Source organism: Sporothrix brasiliensis, assembly GCF_000820605.1.
Source record: "Sporothrix brasiliensis 5110 chromosome Unknown Cont21, whole genome shotgun sequence".
Taxonomy (NCBI): domain Eukaryota; kingdom Fungi; phylum Ascomycota; class Sordariomycetes; order Ophiostomatales; family Ophiostomataceae; genus Sporothrix; species Sporothrix brasiliensis.
In genome coordinates, this window is record NW_024467140.1 from 2,808,343 (window position 1) to 2,823,694 (window position 15,352).

At 57.0% G+C, this 15,352-nt stretch overlaps 7 protein-coding genes across 7 annotated transcripts; 2 read left to right on the forward strand and 5 right to left on the reverse strand.

The window, feature by feature from the left end:
* Window positions 1-346: 346 nt before the first annotated feature.
* On the reverse strand, window positions 347-1,786 carry SPBR_04983 (glucooligosaccharide oxidase; the record flags this gene model as incomplete). The annotated part of the gene is made up of 1 exon (XM_040763260.1): window positions 347-1,786. The coding sequence occupies one exon, from the start codon at window positions 1,784-1,786 to the stop codon at window positions 347-349; it is 1,440 nt and encodes a 479-aa protein (XP_040615845.1).
* A 1,671-nt stretch (window positions 1,787-3,457) lies between these two features.
* SPBR_05015 (amidohydrolase) lies at window positions 3,458-4,785 on the reverse strand (the record flags this gene model as incomplete). The annotated part of the gene is made up of 2 exons (XM_040763292.1): window positions 3,458-4,645; window positions 4,711-4,785. The coding sequence occupies 2 exons, from the start codon at window positions 4,783-4,785 to the stop codon at window positions 3,458-3,460; spliced, it is 1,263 nt and encodes a 420-aa protein (XP_040615846.1).
* A 1,158-nt stretch (window positions 4,786-5,943) lies between these two features.
* Window positions 5,944-8,164, reverse strand: SPBR_04744 (solute carrier family 45, member 1/2/4; the record flags this gene model as incomplete). Its single annotated transcript, XM_040763021.1, has 2 exons — window positions 5,944-7,580; window positions 7,648-8,164. The coding sequence occupies 2 exons, from the start codon at window positions 8,162-8,164 to the stop codon at window positions 5,944-5,946; spliced, it is 2,154 nt and encodes a 717-aa protein (XP_040615847.1).
* A 1,892-nt stretch (window positions 8,165-10,056) lies between these two features.
* On the forward strand, window positions 10,057-11,258 carry SPBR_05064 (ATP phosphoribosyltransferase; the record flags this gene model as incomplete). Its single annotated transcript, XM_040763341.1, has 3 exons — window positions 10,057-10,073; window positions 10,156-10,190; window positions 10,267-11,258. 3 exons carry the CDS (start codon window positions 10,057-10,059, stop codon window positions 11,256-11,258), a joined length of 1,044 nt encoding a protein of 347 aa, XP_040615848.1.
* A 393-nt stretch (window positions 11,259-11,651) lies between these two features.
* On the reverse strand, window positions 11,652-12,817 carry SPBR_05084 (uncharacterized protein; the record flags this gene model as incomplete). Its single annotated transcript, XM_040763361.1, has 2 exons — window positions 11,652-11,692; window positions 11,761-12,817. 2 exons carry the CDS (start codon window positions 12,815-12,817, stop codon window positions 11,652-11,654), a joined length of 1,098 nt encoding a protein of 365 aa, XP_040615849.1.
* A 566-nt stretch (window positions 12,818-13,383) lies between these two features.
* Window positions 13,384-14,158, forward strand: SPBR_05267 (uncharacterized protein; the record flags this gene model as incomplete). Its single annotated transcript, XM_040763544.1, has 3 exons — window positions 13,384-13,463; window positions 13,538-13,754; window positions 13,832-14,158. 3 exons carry the CDS (start codon window positions 13,384-13,386, stop codon window positions 14,156-14,158), a joined length of 624 nt encoding a protein of 207 aa, XP_040615850.1.
* A 235-nt stretch (window positions 14,159-14,393) lies between these two features.
* On the reverse strand, window positions 14,394-15,290 carry SPBR_05216 (uncharacterized protein; the record flags this gene model as incomplete). Its single annotated transcript, XM_040763493.1, has 2 exons — window positions 14,394-14,501; window positions 14,691-15,290. The coding sequence occupies 2 exons, from the start codon at window positions 15,288-15,290 to the stop codon at window positions 14,394-14,396; spliced, it is 708 nt and encodes a 235-aa protein (XP_040615851.1).
* Window positions 15,291-15,352: the final 62 nt, after the last annotated feature.

Below are 15,352 nucleotides of genomic sequence, written 5' to 3' on the forward strand. Positions count from 1 at the left end.
TGCCCACGTTACCGAGAGGTAATATGACTGTTACATAGCTAGGCCGGCGTTGTTGGTTGCGTTTTTGTTTTACTTGAATTGCCTCGAGCACAACAGCAAGTACATAACAAGAATTTAATGTTTTCAAAAACAGAGTAACCAGAAAAATTGAATGGACTTGAATGCTTATGTAAATCAACTGGAGTATCATGCAAAGTAGATGTACATGTAACGAAAAAAATAAAAATAAATAAAAAAAATAAAAAAAAATCCACGTCTGCCCAGAATGAACCAGCACCCTCTCACCTAACGCCAGAAGAAGAAGAAGAAGAAAACAGATAAGTAATAAAGAGACAAAGACACTCGCTTACGCCGCCGGCTGTACGCTCTGCGGGTTGTGGAAGACCTGTTTCGGGTCCCACTTGGCCTTGAGCACCTCCAGCGCCGGCAGATTCGTCATGTAGTACTCGGCCTGCGGCGCCGCCAGGGCCGGGTCCACATAGCCCGAGTACGTGCCGACGGTTGTGCCGTTGCCGCCGGGCAGCAGGTTGAGCAGCGTTGTGTGGAAGTTGGTGAGGAACGCGCGGGTTGTGGTCGACAGCGACAGCAGGTCAACGGCGTACGACTGGTAGAACAAGACCTTGTCGCGGTGGGCAAACGCCGTGGCATTTTGTGCGACGTCGGCCACGGCCCCGCCGCTGGCATCAAAGATGATGAACCACAGGAGGGTGCCTTTGTTGGCGGCCGTGACGTAGGTGAAGAGATCGACCACGGCGGCCGGCGCCAGCAGGTCTTCGCGCCGGAACCCGAGCGACTTGGAATAAAAGTTGGTCTGGGTGTTGGACAGATACAACGCCTCGTTCTCGGCCTCTTGGGTCAGCGAGGCCAGCCAGTCGTTGACGACAATCGTCTTGTTGCCCGTTTGCGGTAGGCGCGCGGGGATGCCAGAGGCCGTCCACTCGTCTGCCGTGCCGTAAAAGGTGCCTGTGATAATCGCGCCGAGCGGGTACAAGACAAACTCAGTACCGAAGCGGCGGTCCAGATTCGGATCGGCAATGACGGCCTGCCACGTGGAATACACCTCGGCCAGGTCGGCGGCACTGCCAAACGAGAAATCAAATGAGTACTGCACGACACTGCCGGGCGCCGGGTGTGTGCGCATGACAAACTCCGTGACGATACCAAAGCTGGAGGCAGCGCCCCGGATGGCCCAGAACAGATCCGAATTCTCAGTGGCGCTGGCCCGCACCAGGGTGCCGTCGGCCGTCACGACCTCGGCCTCGACGACGTGGTCCAAGCAAGAGCCCCACATGCGCGACATGGGACCCAGCCCGCCGACCGTGGCGTGGCCGCCGAGGCCGACGCCAGGGCAGACGCCATGGGCGAAAGCTCGGTTTCCGTTGTCGACGAGCTGCGTGGTGATGTCACCGAGCGTGGCACCAGGTCCAATGGTGGCCTGCCAAGTGGAATTGTCCATGCTGAACTGATCGAGGTTGGACAGGTCGATGGCAAGGTCGCCCGGGTTGCTGCCGCCGCCGAGCCCGAAATTGGCGTACGAATGGCCGCCGGACTTGGCCTGCACCGAGACACTGTTGGACACGGCACATTGCACAAAAGCAGCAACATCCGCGGCGTTCTGGGGGCGGACTACGGCGACGGGTGACACGTCAACGGCCAGATTGTACGGCTTGACCCATTCCAGCTGGTACAGCAGATCAGATGGGTAGCCAACACAGCCAGACCGGCCGGCGCAGACAGAGTTGAGGCATGTCTGCAGCGCAGACGGTGTGCTTTGTGAGTGGCCCATGGTGTGTGTGAAGTGAGTAAAGGCGGATGAGTGAGAGAAGATGCCTCGTTTGAACAAATAGCTCAGGCAAATTATGTTGAGGCCGCAGTCAGTGGCCTTGATGACGTCGCGCAGCAAATGGACGCGAACCGAGACGAGGGTAAAGGCAACACGGGAAGGCGTGGTGTTGACGCGGACGACATGCTAGACTCTCATATATAAACGAGGAGGCGAGAGTGGAGTCCAAAAATAATAAGTGTGCAATGAACAACAAACAATAAATAGGTGACTATTGCCATTCCCTCGAAAGTCAGGAGGGACGGGAGGGCGTACTATGTCTTACGTCCTGCGTCTTGCGTCGTATTATTTGCGTTCTGTGTGGGTGACGGAGAAAGGGACATGACAGGGCACAGCAGACCAAGGAACAAGAAGGAGTGGGACGCCACGATGAAGTCGCAGTGGACGAGGGGCCGCGCCCGGCGGCAAAACAAGGGGTCACTGTCTGTTAGCGAACAGCCGTGCAACCAAACAGAGCGCAGAAGAGCATTCAAGGACGAGCCTCTGGAGTGGGCTAGGGATTCCAGTGAATGACAAGTGAGAATGTAACTTGAGACCAGGAAAAAAAAATCTCATTTCACCGCAGGGCACATGAGCCCCAGCGAAGAGGCAATGGCTGGCTCTGGTAGGCGTGCAGTGATGACGAGCAGAGAGCATTGTGGACAGCCAGTGAAATGAGGCTGACGACAATTAAAATGGCGGGATGGTGACCAAAGTAGACTCCTCAAGATGTCGACTTCCGACCGCCAGCTTTCAACCCAATGGTCAATCCAAGCATAAATGGTGGCTCCATAGGCAATATGTCCAGTCCAAATGTAAACAGACGAGACCATTTAACGTTGCAGCGCCGTCTCACTCTAGACTGATACCGATGGATGACGATAATCTGGACGACTGACATAGCCGTAAGAAGGCCACAACGTTTCAACACTTGCGGTCCACTTTCAGGACAGGCGTCCTCTCAATTCAGGCTTTGCAATCGAAGCCCACAAGCGACGTCGTCGGGTGTGTAGTTTTGTTGTATTGCCACCCTCTATCAAAACGCCTCTTTGTGTTGTCGAATTCCTGTTTTGTCACTGAGGGCAATCGAAGAAATGACATAGTAAATCGAATCTGGCCAACGAGGAACCGTTGCGTGTTGAAGAAACAAACGTGTTGCGCAGCCTAGACAGGGGTGTATCCTTCGCCGTCATAGGTCGAAACAGCATCTGTGAAAAGGCCTTTTCTCGTTCGTGGTTGGCTGGCGAGGCTACATTGAGATTGGCCAAGAAAGCAAAGCAACCAGTGAGCATGGATTGCACCACTGGCTTTGCAAAAGGAATGAAAAGGAGGAACCTGGCGTATTTGATGCAGTCGTCGAGTCGGTCAAGAAAAGAATTCAGAAGAAGCATGTTTTCGCTGGTGATATAAAGTTCGTCTGGGAAAGAGAATTCACAAAATGGAAGAACTTAAGAGTAAAAAAGAAGGGAAAGAATGCAAATTTCAAATAAAGAAAAAACAGAAAAGAAAACTAAAAGGCTTGATTAATTGAAACAAATGAACTCCAAAATAAATACCAATTAACATAATCTTGTCGTCCATTTTCGGTTTCAGAAATCATGTCGGAAGAACATATCAAAACCTTACGGCAAATACTTAGCCCTGGTGCTCTTTCTTAGCTGCTTTCATGTCGTCTTGCCACGCCGACTTGATCGATGCAGCAAACTTGTCGTCAGAAAGAACTTTGAGCGCCGTCGCCGCCAAACCGCGACCGCAGGCCACTGCCCGTTGGAACGCATCGTCCGTGCCCGCCGCACCCGTGAAGTCGCCCGTGTGGTTGCCGGCACCCGGCGGTGCATCAATGCCAAATGCGCCCTGAAAGCCAGGACACTCGTAGCACACGTTGCCCATATCCGTCGAGGCGGTCATAAAGTCCGTCGGCGTCGTGTACAGCACCGTGCCCTTGGGCATCGCGTCGACATACGCTTGGCACAGCCCGGGGGACGACCGCTGCTCCGCGTACGTGTCGATGGGCTCGTAGTCGACCGTGCAGCCGGTGGCCGTCGCGGCGCCGTCGAAGCAGTTTTTGACGCGCTGCCACAGCGTCTCGGCGTGCGCCAGCGTGTCGCTGCGCATGTGGTAGACGACGGACGTGTGCGCGGGCGTCACGTTGGCCTGGTCGCCGGCCTCACGGAAGACGCCGTGGATGCGCTCATTTGGGTGGATCTGCTGGCGCAGCATGGAAATGCCGTTGTACGCCAGGCACACCGCGTCGAGCGCGTTGACGCCAGCCCAGGGGGACATGGCCGCGTGTGCCTCGCGGCCCTTAAAGGAGACTGCGTACTTGATGCACGCCAGCAAGCGTATTTTGGCCACCCCAGAGACACCCGACGCATCGTTGCCGTCCAGGGCATCGGCCGCTGCCGCCTGCAAGCTGGACAACGGTGCCGGGTGCACCATCAGACACGCCGCCACGTCCTTGTAGGCGCCACCCTTGATCAGCTTGATCTTACCGCCGCCAGCCTCCTCGGCGGGCGTGCCCATCAGCGTCACGCGGCCCTTGGTGCCGGGACCGGCCTTCTTGAGGGCTGCCACGGCGCCCAGGAAGCCCGCAAACGACGCCGTCGCAATCAGATTGTGGCCGCAGGCGTGGCCGACGCCCGGCAGCGCATCGTACTCGGCGTTGAACACGACCAACCGGCCGCCTTCGCCGTACTCGGCTTTGAAAGACGTATAAACATCGTAGGCGTGAGGAGTGACCTTGACGTCGAGCCTTTTAAGGACCTCGACAAAGTGGTCGTGCGCCTTGACTTCTTTGGAGGAGACTTCGGGGTTGGAGTGGATCTGAAATAGAACGGATATCAGTATAGGAACTCGTTGTAGCAGGAAAAGGGTGGGATGCTGCACACAAAGCTGTTCATCTCTGACAGAACGGACATCTGGGCTTCGATGCCCGCCGCAGAGTCGTTAGCCGAGAGACCCATTATGGGAAAGAGGGAGGACGCAAAGAGGTATGGGAAGGTGCGACGGAGGTTTCCAGAGGATAGGAAGGTGCAGCTGAGAAACAAAGGAAAGACCGTTGGATACTTTAAGAGGAAGGAGCAGAGGAAGACCAACGGCAAGAGCAAGATAAAATGTGAGACGGGAACAGCTCCTGAGAATCGTCCTTCTTTACTTATTTTCTAAATGTTTTCTAGATTCTTGTCGTACGAAGGGACAGTTTCCCACCTATTTTCGGCTCTCCTCTCATGCCGTCCTTGCTGGCCGATGCGAGATGCCCTAGTCACCGATCGGCCGAGACATTCTGTCTAGCATCTGTCGATAATACGTCCCAAAACGGTAATTATGCGTGAACAGCCAAAACGGGCCGTCTTGTAAATACAAAAGGAAAGCACAAAATTCAGGCTATCAATTCGCTGTGGTTATTGAACCAACTTAAAAACAAATAGAGGTATTCCATGATTTTTTTTTTTAATTTTTTTTACAGTCGGTCCTTCAAGACGTCACAATGGCTGCTCCAAAATTCCTTCCTAATCGGCAATCTAGCTACTGATCGCCAGCGTACAGCGAAAATTACAGCGCATAAAGCGCTATAACTTCAGACTTACACATCCATGACGTAATACGGCGAATACACAGCGTGATCTTTACACCAATTTGGTATGCTTCACTACTTCGTACCTACTATGTTCGAAGTTCGAGTAGATTTCAACCCGCGTCTCTTACCTCGTAGCACTTTCCCTATCACATGTTTTGAAACGTCTGACGTGTGGATGGAGTCCGCACAACTAAATGAAATCGATGCGCAGCTCCAAGACCCTGGTCTATCTTTTAATTCCTGCCGGTTCGCTGCTTCGCCGCTATATACAACTGGTGCTGCCAGGATGTAGCCACCATCTTGCTATATTTTGTACACTGTCGTAGCCTCATGACATGTATAGAAAAGTAAGAAGCAAAAGAAAAAGAATGAAAATAAAAAATCCATAGGTGGCTGTTTTGTAGGATGACCCAGAAACAAATGCGATCAAGAGACCGGAATCCAAAGACAACGCCGCTAAAAACAAAGGAAATGGCATGAAAAGCTGGCGAAAAGATTGGACCGACACGACCGACGGTCCGTCATGTGCAATGCAAGACGATGCCTACAGCCGTGTCAGCTTGCGCGTGGACACAGCACCGACCACGGCAAAGATGGCGCCAATAAACAGCGTCACGGCAATCGCGTTCGGCCCGTCCGTGCCGTGATGCTCCGACGGGTGCGCGTCCGTCGCCAGCTCGGGGCTCTTGCCAGGCTCCAGCACCGCAAACACAAACGCGCTCAGCAGGTTGCCCAGCAGCTGGGGAAGCGTCGTGTAGATGTTGAGGATGCCAAAGTAGATGCCGCTCAGCTCGCCCGTCGAAACGGCGGCCGGCTCGCTGCTTTTCCCGCTGTGCTCGAGGCGTCGCGGCGACGGCGAGTCCCGCTTTCCGCGCGTGTTGTCGCCGCTTGTGGTCGACAGCACACCCAGAGGGATGGAGACGGGAGACGCGTTGGACGGACGGCGGTTCAACGGCTTACTGGCAGCCGACGGGCCACCCGTGAGCTTGTTGACCTCGACGCCGAGAAGCGCCGTCGGCGCCCACGTCACCACGGTCCACGGGATGCCGCACAGCGTCACGAGAATCGTCGCGAAACGGAAGCTCCTGGCAAACGGCGCCATGAACATGGAGCATGCAAACATGAGGTGGCCACATGTCCACACGGTCAACAGCTCCGGGCGTGACTTGTCAATCAGCTCGACAAAGCGCGCCATGCTGGCAGGAGGCCGTTTGGTGAACGAATCGGTGTAGGGGCTGCGCACAAACAGTGGCAGGATCGCCGACGCCAGCACGGTCATGGCCGAGTACGTCGTCAGCGCGTAGCTGCCGATTCGGCCCATCTCGCCGACCACGTCCGTCGACGCCGCGCCCTCCGGTGCGTCATACCGGAAGTACGTCTCACCAACCCATGTGCTGCTGTACACCACAAAGGGGAACCAGCCAATCCAGCCCCAGAACACGGCCCAGCAGATCGCCTGGATCCGCGGCGGCAGCGTCAGCAGCGTCGACCAGATCTGCCGGAAGATCTTAATCAGCTTAGCCATGACGCTGTCTGCGGCGCCGTTCGGCCCTCCCAGAGCCGATTTCAGGAGCACGCGCTCCGTCACCGCCCAGCAGGTGATGCCGACCGTCACCAGGATGCTCAGTGCGGCCACGCTGCTCAGCTTCTTGAACTGCGTGTCGCCGTACGCGGGGCCCAGCATCTTCACCAGATCGATCGCACCCGCTGCGTACCCCACCAGATGACCAAAGGCCGCCATGCGGCTGGCCCACGCGGCCCCGTCCTGCTGTTTCTCGAGCGGAAGGGTATCGACCAGGAGACTGCGGTTGCAGGACATGACGGCATTGATTGCAAAGTCGGTGACGTACAGGGCGAGAACGGCGACGCAGATAACCACATTGCCGTGGGCGGTCGTGGGTGAGACGGCATCGACAACGGACGGGGTTGCGTCGCTGTTGCGGCCGGCTCCGAGCAGATAGGATACGATTTCGCGCGTGAAGCTCAAAATGAGCAAGCCGGCAACGACTATGATGGAGCCGATGGCCATAAAAGGCCTCCGCCTGCCCCATTTCGCCGTCGACTGGTCCGACACGACACCGATCACCGGCTGCACGATGAGACCGGATAACGGGCCCGCCAGCCAGATCAGGGATGCCTGGCCCTTGGTGAGGCCGAGCGAGAGGAGGTATGGTGTGCAGTCTAGAGTGTTAAGAGTCGAGAAAGAAATAGAGGAAGGGCAAAAGATATGGAAGAGTCAAGAACGCACAAGTCATCTCCACGCCCCACGTAAAGGCAATGCCCATGCTCGCCGCGGTCAGCAGCATCATCCGTGTCGTCTCCGTCGCGCCCTTCACGGACGGCTGGCCCGACCAGCTCGCCATAGTTTCCGGTGTGCGGCCGACGCCAAAGAACAGGTGGGAGTGGCCGTGGAGTTCGGGGCTCGGAGTGCGGTCGGGTCGCTCGTCGTCGTACTCGGTACCGGAAGGGCTGCCGTTTTCGTAGGGGCAACCGTTCGCCTTGTCGCCGTCGCGCTCGCTGATTGTAATAAAGCTACCTTCGTCGTCGTCGTCGTTGTCGTCGTAGCCGTAGCGGGTGTAGCTGGTGCCAATACCCAGGTGGCCAAACTGTCTCTTCTCGTCCTGGCTGTTGCGCTCCTTCAAGCTCGCCGATGGCAGTCCGCTGTTGCCCACGACAGCCTTCCACCAGAGCGGCGTGCTGTTCGACTCCCGGACGTCGTGGCTTCGGGCAGAAACCAGGGAAAGGATGCCAGGTTTTCGCTTCATGCAGCCGTCGTTGTGTCCCGAATCTTATCTTGACACACGTTAGTCTGGGCCCTTATCTAGACCGTCTTCACGCAGTCCCATCTGATGCAATGCATTAAAGGCACGCGACACTTGGGTTGGGCAAAAGAGAGGGAGATCGAGGTCGTCGAGTTCAAAGGTTTGGGACTGGGGAGAGGGAGGCACGTCGGCTGCCGAGTAAATGGGTCGCGTGGAGGTCGTTCATGTGTGTCGTGTGCGTGGGCCGAGTCCTCCTGGCATGTGCCGATGAGTCCGCCTCGTCGATACGCGTCCCAATCGCTCCTTCTTGTAGAAATTGCCTCGTCTCTGGTCCCTTTCCTGTTTCGAAAGTGTCTCTCGCATCGCTCTTTCCGTCGTGTCGTCTGTGCAAGAGTGCAATGTCTATCGTGGGCGGCACCTACCTCGTCTGTTCATAAAGGAAATCAGCCGAACGTCTCGCTGGAAAAGGAAGTCGCTATTCGATGCTGCGCCTCTCGTCGTTCGCTGGTGAATGATCGCTTCCAACAGAATCCAAAAAGAGAAAAGAAGGAGAAGGAAAGAAGGTCGAACGACCGCAATGCAAAAGGGAGTCTCGTGCAAGCAGAAGCAAAAGGAGAAGCAGAAACAATGGCAGTTGTTACCAGGTTTTGCATCCCCTTGACCCCTGATCATTGGCAAATTAAGCCCAGAGATGGGGTACGGAAGTCGCAAAAGGCCAAGTGGTCAGGGGCCTGCAGCAAAAGTACAGTACGAATGTACGGGCTTCGCGAGAGCAAGCGCGCTGCAGGGCACATGTGGGGCCTCCTTCCCTTGGCTCTTTTGCCTGGGCTGTTGTAAATACGGAGTACAGTGACGTCGCTTGTCCCAGCGGCTCGGCTGTGCTGATCGCGCTTTCCTCGTTAGTGAAAGGAATACGACAAAAGACACGTAGTCACTGCGGCGAGTGCTGTACGTCGTATCTACCCAAGCGCACTAAATCGAGAACAGAGGAAGGATGGCAGATGAATACGTCCTGTGTCTGACTACAGAATGTGAAATGTAAGTGTATATGGCGGGCGCAGCAAAATGCAGTTCGGGGGACACAGTCTACCTTTCAGACTCGAACTCGTCACTCGTCTACCAGCCGCACAGAAGGAGCCATTCGCAAATTAGGGCGGTTTTAATGTCTTACTTGGCGAAGGAAGTAACGACTATCATTTTTGAAGACACATGGAAGGAGCCACAAACACCATAGCACCCACGCCTGCCGTGTAAGTTGCTTGGTGAAATGGACCGGCCTGCCGAGTCGCTCCTTCCCATCTCCTGAATATGCTGCAGACACAAGACTGGGCTACGCCGGGATGCGGCCTAGCGACAACGGCGGGCATTTCAACAGCGAACCAACGAGCGGCAGGAGCCAACGCGCGTGGTGGGAAAGTCCGATCTAGGAACTCGGGGCCCTGAAAACGACACTAAGAAAAAATGGGGAGGCAAGCGCGAGACAGAACCACAGACGAAAAAAATAGTAAAATCGTCAAAGGAAGAGCGGCTGCCCCAAGGACGTCGAGTCATTTTCTACAAAACGCTGAGAGCATCGTCCGCGTCCCATACTCTGGCCGTCTCTTCCCCTCACCAACCCGCCCCACAAGAGGAACGAACCAGAAAGAAGCAGGTTGCAGCATATATCTGGCCGCCCGCCTCGTCGCATTGCGTCCGTCTACCCCGCCTATTATACTGCATCGTCAACTGCGGAGAGCGCATAGCCCATATAAACCCAACGTCGATTCCGTCCCAACGAGCTGCGCAACAGAGACCCGACCTCTTGTCCGAGCTTCGTTTGACTCGGAGCACGTCTCTTCACCTCTACCTCCTCCATTGACGCTTTACCAGCGTCGCACACAGCTCTAGTCACAGCCATGGATTTGGTTCACTCGTGAGTCATGCCAGATGAGCTGCGGTTGTGTGTCGAGCAATCTCGAGCCTGGCTAATCGATTGCTAACAATGTTGGGACTAGATTGGGCGAGCGTCTGCTCTTCGCCATTCCCAAGAGTAAGTGGTGCCCTGTCTCTTCCTTGTGGTTTGTCTGTCCTCCTCCTCAACAACCAAATGCTAACACACCATCTAGAGGGCCGCCTCCAACTTGCCGCGCTCGACCTGCTGAGCGGCGCCGACATCCAGTTCCGCCGCGAGAACCGCCTCGACATTGCCCTCGTCAAGAACCTGCCGATTGCTCTCGTGTTCCTGCCTGCTGCCGACATCCCGACGTTTGTGGGTGAGGGCCAGTGCGACCTCGGCATTACGGGTCTGGACCAGGTCCAGGAGCACGACGCCGGCGTGCGCGCCGTGGCCCGTGCGCGGACACTGTCCGTCGACACGGGCGCGCTCTCAGATGCGGCGGCGGCGGCTGCTGCCGCTGCCGTCGCCGACGGCACAGCAACACCAGCGAGCAAACCCAAGGGCTGCGAGACGGTCATGGAGCTGGGCTTTGGCGCGTGCAAGCTGCAGGTGCAGGTGCCGGAGAAGGGCAGCTACGCCGAGCCCAAGGACCTGATTGGCAAGAACATTGGCACCAGCTTTGTGCACCTCGCCGAGGAGTACTTTGCGCGCCTGGAGCAGGAGCAGGACCAGGACGGCAAGGCCGTGACGCCGCGCAAGCTGCGGACCAAGATCATCGAGCTGAGCGGCAGTGTTGAGGCGGCCTGTGCATTGGGCGTCGCCGACGGCATTGTCGATCTGGTTGAGTCGGGCGAGACAATGCGGGCGGCCGGCCTCAAGCCGATCGACACCGTGGTCGAATCGTCGGCGATCCTGATCAAGTCCAAGTCGCCGAGCAACCCGGAGCTGGTCGAGCTGATTGCGTCGCGCATCGGCGGTGTCATCACGGCGCAAAAGTTCGTCCTGTGCCAGTACAACATCCCGCGCGACCGCCTGCACGATGCTACTGCCATCACGCCCGGCAAGCGCGCGCCGACGGTGACGGCGCTCGACGCGGCCAACTGGGTGGCCGTCAGCGCCATGGTGGAGAAGAAGAAGATTGCGACGGTGATGGACAACCTTGTCAAGGTTGGTGCGACGGACATTCTCGTGCTCTCCATCCAGAACACGCGCAACAGCTAGGAAGCTCCTGCAAGCACGCCTGTGGGATGCAATGAGGGACGAAAGCGCATGCCGCTCCGATGAGGAAGGTCGGCCGAGCCAAACGCAAAACGTATGCGGAGAAAAGGGACAAAAAGACATACAATGGATAAAACACGATAAAACTTATAAACAGCACCAAAGGAGTATGAATATGGATTGTTGGACTGTTGGATCAGCAAAAAATAATGGAGTGGGTGAGTTTCTGGCATGCTTTACATCACGTTTGGCGCTCCAAGTTTAAAAAACAATGAAAAAGCAAAATTAGACAGGTTATCATGTCACTGGTAGCAGTATCAACGGAAATATGAATGTATTTTCTATTTTCTATCTCCGAATAGACGTTAATCTTGCCATGCACAAGTGCGCAGCACATTACGTGTGCCAGATAACAACACGGCCGTCAACGCCGCTCGCTGAAGTAAGTTAGTACACATGACAAGTACACTGTATAACAGAGAATAAGGGATAGGGAAAAGCATACAAGAAAACTTGGTCACGCCGCTGGCCGACGACTCAAAGGGTCGGATCGTGTTGATGGTGTTCTGGTGCGTCGTCTTGAGCTGGGTGTCGTTCTTGGTGCGGCCCATCAGGTCCATCTGGCGGAATTTGTTGAGCGCCGACTCCTCGCGGTCGTCGTCGCCGAACCCCGCCCGGCCGCCCTTGGCCTCAAGCGAGCCCACCAGCGCCCAGCCCTGCACGCCGCCCTGGAAGCGGAAGGCCTCGCAGTCGTAGCCGGCGGCAATGATCTCCGACTCGCCGCTCCAGAAGAGGGACGAGAACGGCAGCAGCTGCGTCGGGATGCTCAGCACGGCCTTGGGCGGCTGGTCGGGGGCGCTCGGGTACACGACCGTGATGCTGCTGTCGTGCGCCGCAAAGGCCAGCGCGTCCCCGCTCGGCGAAAAGGCCACGGCGTGCACCCAGCCGGCGGCGTTGTTCAGATACTCGCCGCACACGGTGTTGAAGGGCAGCCGCTCGCCCCATGCGCTGGGCTCGGGGCGCTGGTCCGTGCCCTTGAGGAAGCTCGAAAAGACGCGGGCGTGCGCGTCCGTCGAGCCGGCCGCCAGAAGCACCGAGTTGGGGTGCCAGGCGACGCTGGTAATGGTGCTGCGGATGGGCTTGCGCAGATGCTTGGAGACCCACCAGTCGTTCTCCTGCTCAAAGTAGCAGACGGCAATGACGCGGTCGCCCGAGCCGACGGCGAACTTTTCCTCCGAGGGCGACCAGCGGGTGACCGTGGCCGCGCGGTTGATGCGCAGCAGCACGAGCGTCGGCTTGTAGCCTGTGGGCGAGGGCTCCCAGACGAGGGCGTTGCGGTCCTGCGAGCAGGTCACGATGCGGCCGCTGTTGGGGGCAATGTCGACGCTGGTGACGGTCTTGTCATGGCCCTTGAGCTCGTCCTTGAGCTTGAAGGCGTTGCCGACGCGTCCGTAGAGGTCGATCGACGTGTCGCGGGCGACGGCCAGCGTCTTGCGATCGGCCGAGAACGAGTGGTCGGCGATGGGGTGGTGGAAGAGGTGGTGGACTTCGGGAGCGGCCATTGTGCCTCGTGACGGGACGATTGTCGGAGGACGGGTGTTCTGTGTCTGTCTGTAGGCGGATGATCCCTTGTGTGATAGGAGTAGCTCTCTACTACCACGACGCCGGGCTGGTGAGGTGAGGCTGTGACGATGGGGTTGTCGAGACGAAGGGCGTTCGGAATGGCTGGAAGCTGATGCGCCGCAATTGCGTAGGCGGCACTCAGCCAAGCTGTGGAATACGGCTACGCAGTGGGGCGCTCTGAAAGGAGGGGCAGTTAGGGCGCCGACTGCGCCTGCCTTGCGTATGGGAACAGCGTTCCTGAAAACCTTATGTAATCAAAAATAAAAGAAAATTAAAATAAAATAGCGAAAAGAGCCAGACGCTGCATAGGCTCAAAGCAAAGCTGCAAAAACGACGCTTTTCAAGACGACGCGAAAAGTACATCTCGCACCACAGGCCACCCACGCCCTCTCCACTCCTGCTTGCACACGGCGTCACTCTCTCTTTGGGACGACTGACAGCACCACGATCGTCTCTGATACTTCAAAGCGGCAATTGGTCCCCTTCCACCTCTCCTCCCTCTTCAATGTCGACCACGATCTCGTCGCGTGGCCCGCCGCCAGGCGCACCCCCAGGCAAGGCTGCGGCCGTGCCGCCCAACCAGACGTGAGTTTGAGGATTCTTGGAGGCAAGGGATGTTACGGGCCTCAGATTTGTGATTTGTATGCTGACCTCGGCAGTCTCTATGTGCACAACCTGCCGTCGGCCAAGATAAAAAAGGACGACCTGCGAACCGCGCTGTACCTGCTCTTCTCTACGTACGGCACCGTGCTTGATGTTGTGGCGCTCCGGACAATGAAGATGCGCGGGCAGGCACATGTTGTCTTTCGGGACGTGCAGGCGGCAACACAGGCCATGCGGTCGCTCGAGGGGTTTGTCTTTTTCGGTCATGATTTGGTACGCTTTTCCTTACGCTCCTTTTGTTTTCTTGCGTCTTTTACGCCGCTCTCTTTCTTGCTAACACGTACGAACAGAAAATCTCCTATGCCAAGTCGAAATCCAATGTCGTGGCACGGCTCGACGGCACCTTCCAGCTGCCCTCGGCAGCGCAGACCGTCGAGGTCACCGACCTTCAGCAGAGCATCTTCAACGCGCCTGCACCAGGCGCAGCGACGACGTCCACACCAGCAGCGGCACCGGCAGCAGCAAACGGCTCTGCACAGACAGGAGAGGCTGCGCCAGCAGCAGCGTCTGGGGCTGAAGCGGCACGTGGCCAGAAGCGGACACGCGACGAGGAGGAAGAGGAAGAGGAGTCGGAAGACAGCGATGTGGCCATGGAGGAAGACAGCGACGACGAATAAGGAGCCACAGTATCGAGGCCGCAATCTCGAGAGGATACACAATAAATGATACCCTACGATACATTTGTATGGCTTGGAGGGTGGAATTCTCATTACACAAAGGGATGACTACCAGATCCGGGGTATATCTCAAAAAACAACTTTTTCGGTCTCTCTCTCTCTCTCTCGGTCTACTCATCGAGCCAAGATGAAGAGACGAGAGGAGGTCGAAACCAGCCGCCACACCAACGCGCCTCTACGACAGCGCCATCTCTTTTGGCACCCAAAGGCCCACACAACCGCCCACGAGACCGAGCCATACCATGAGATAGCTCTTCTTGGTGCAAGCAAAGCCCGACATGGCCTCACCGAGGAGGCACGGATGAACGAAAAAGGACGGAACTCCAGTGATTGGATGGTACTGTCAGGGACATTTGATATTAGCATAGGGATCTTGTCAGGGCGTACGGCGTATTAAATAATACAAGCCCCATCAGGCTTTTCCCCCTTTGTTTTTCTTAATTTGGGAAATCATACTCCCCGTAATACGTACGTCTGCGGATATGCCTCCGACGCTGCCCATGGAACGCAGCCGGTCCTGGAACTGCTCCGGCACAAGGTGCCGAAACACCGTGTCAATGCTCATCGGCGACTCGCCGTTGGGCAGGCCGTGCAGCGAAAACCACAGGCACGGCGCCCGGTACGTCGGGTGCAGATGCACTTCGTATGTCACATAGCCGTAGTGGCCGCTGCTGGCCGTCGCCCCTGCAGAGGGGGCCGCTTTTGTGAGCGCGGCGTCGTCGGCGTCTTCCGACATGGCCATTTCCGCGTCACCGCCCAGGCCGCTGTCGATGTGTTCGCCAAACGAAAACTGCCCCATCACATCCGCCAGCTCGTCGTCGTGCGCGGCGGCGCTGTTCTCGAGCGGCCGGGTGATTTGCAGATACGTCGTGGCGTCGCTGTCCAAATACAAGGACGTGTTGAACGCCGTGCAGACCGACACGCGCCACCGTCGCCGCAGCGGGCCGAGCGTGGCCTGGCGGTAAATGCGGTCAAAGTCGTGGCAGACCTCGGTGAACTCGTCGTGGGCGAGGAACGGGTAATCACGGAATTCGTCGCCGACGGCCGAGATGGACGACGAAGAGGCGGCCATGGTTGCCATGGCTGGCGGGTTCATTTTGCAAACTATGACGACGGCATGCCGTAGGAAGCATT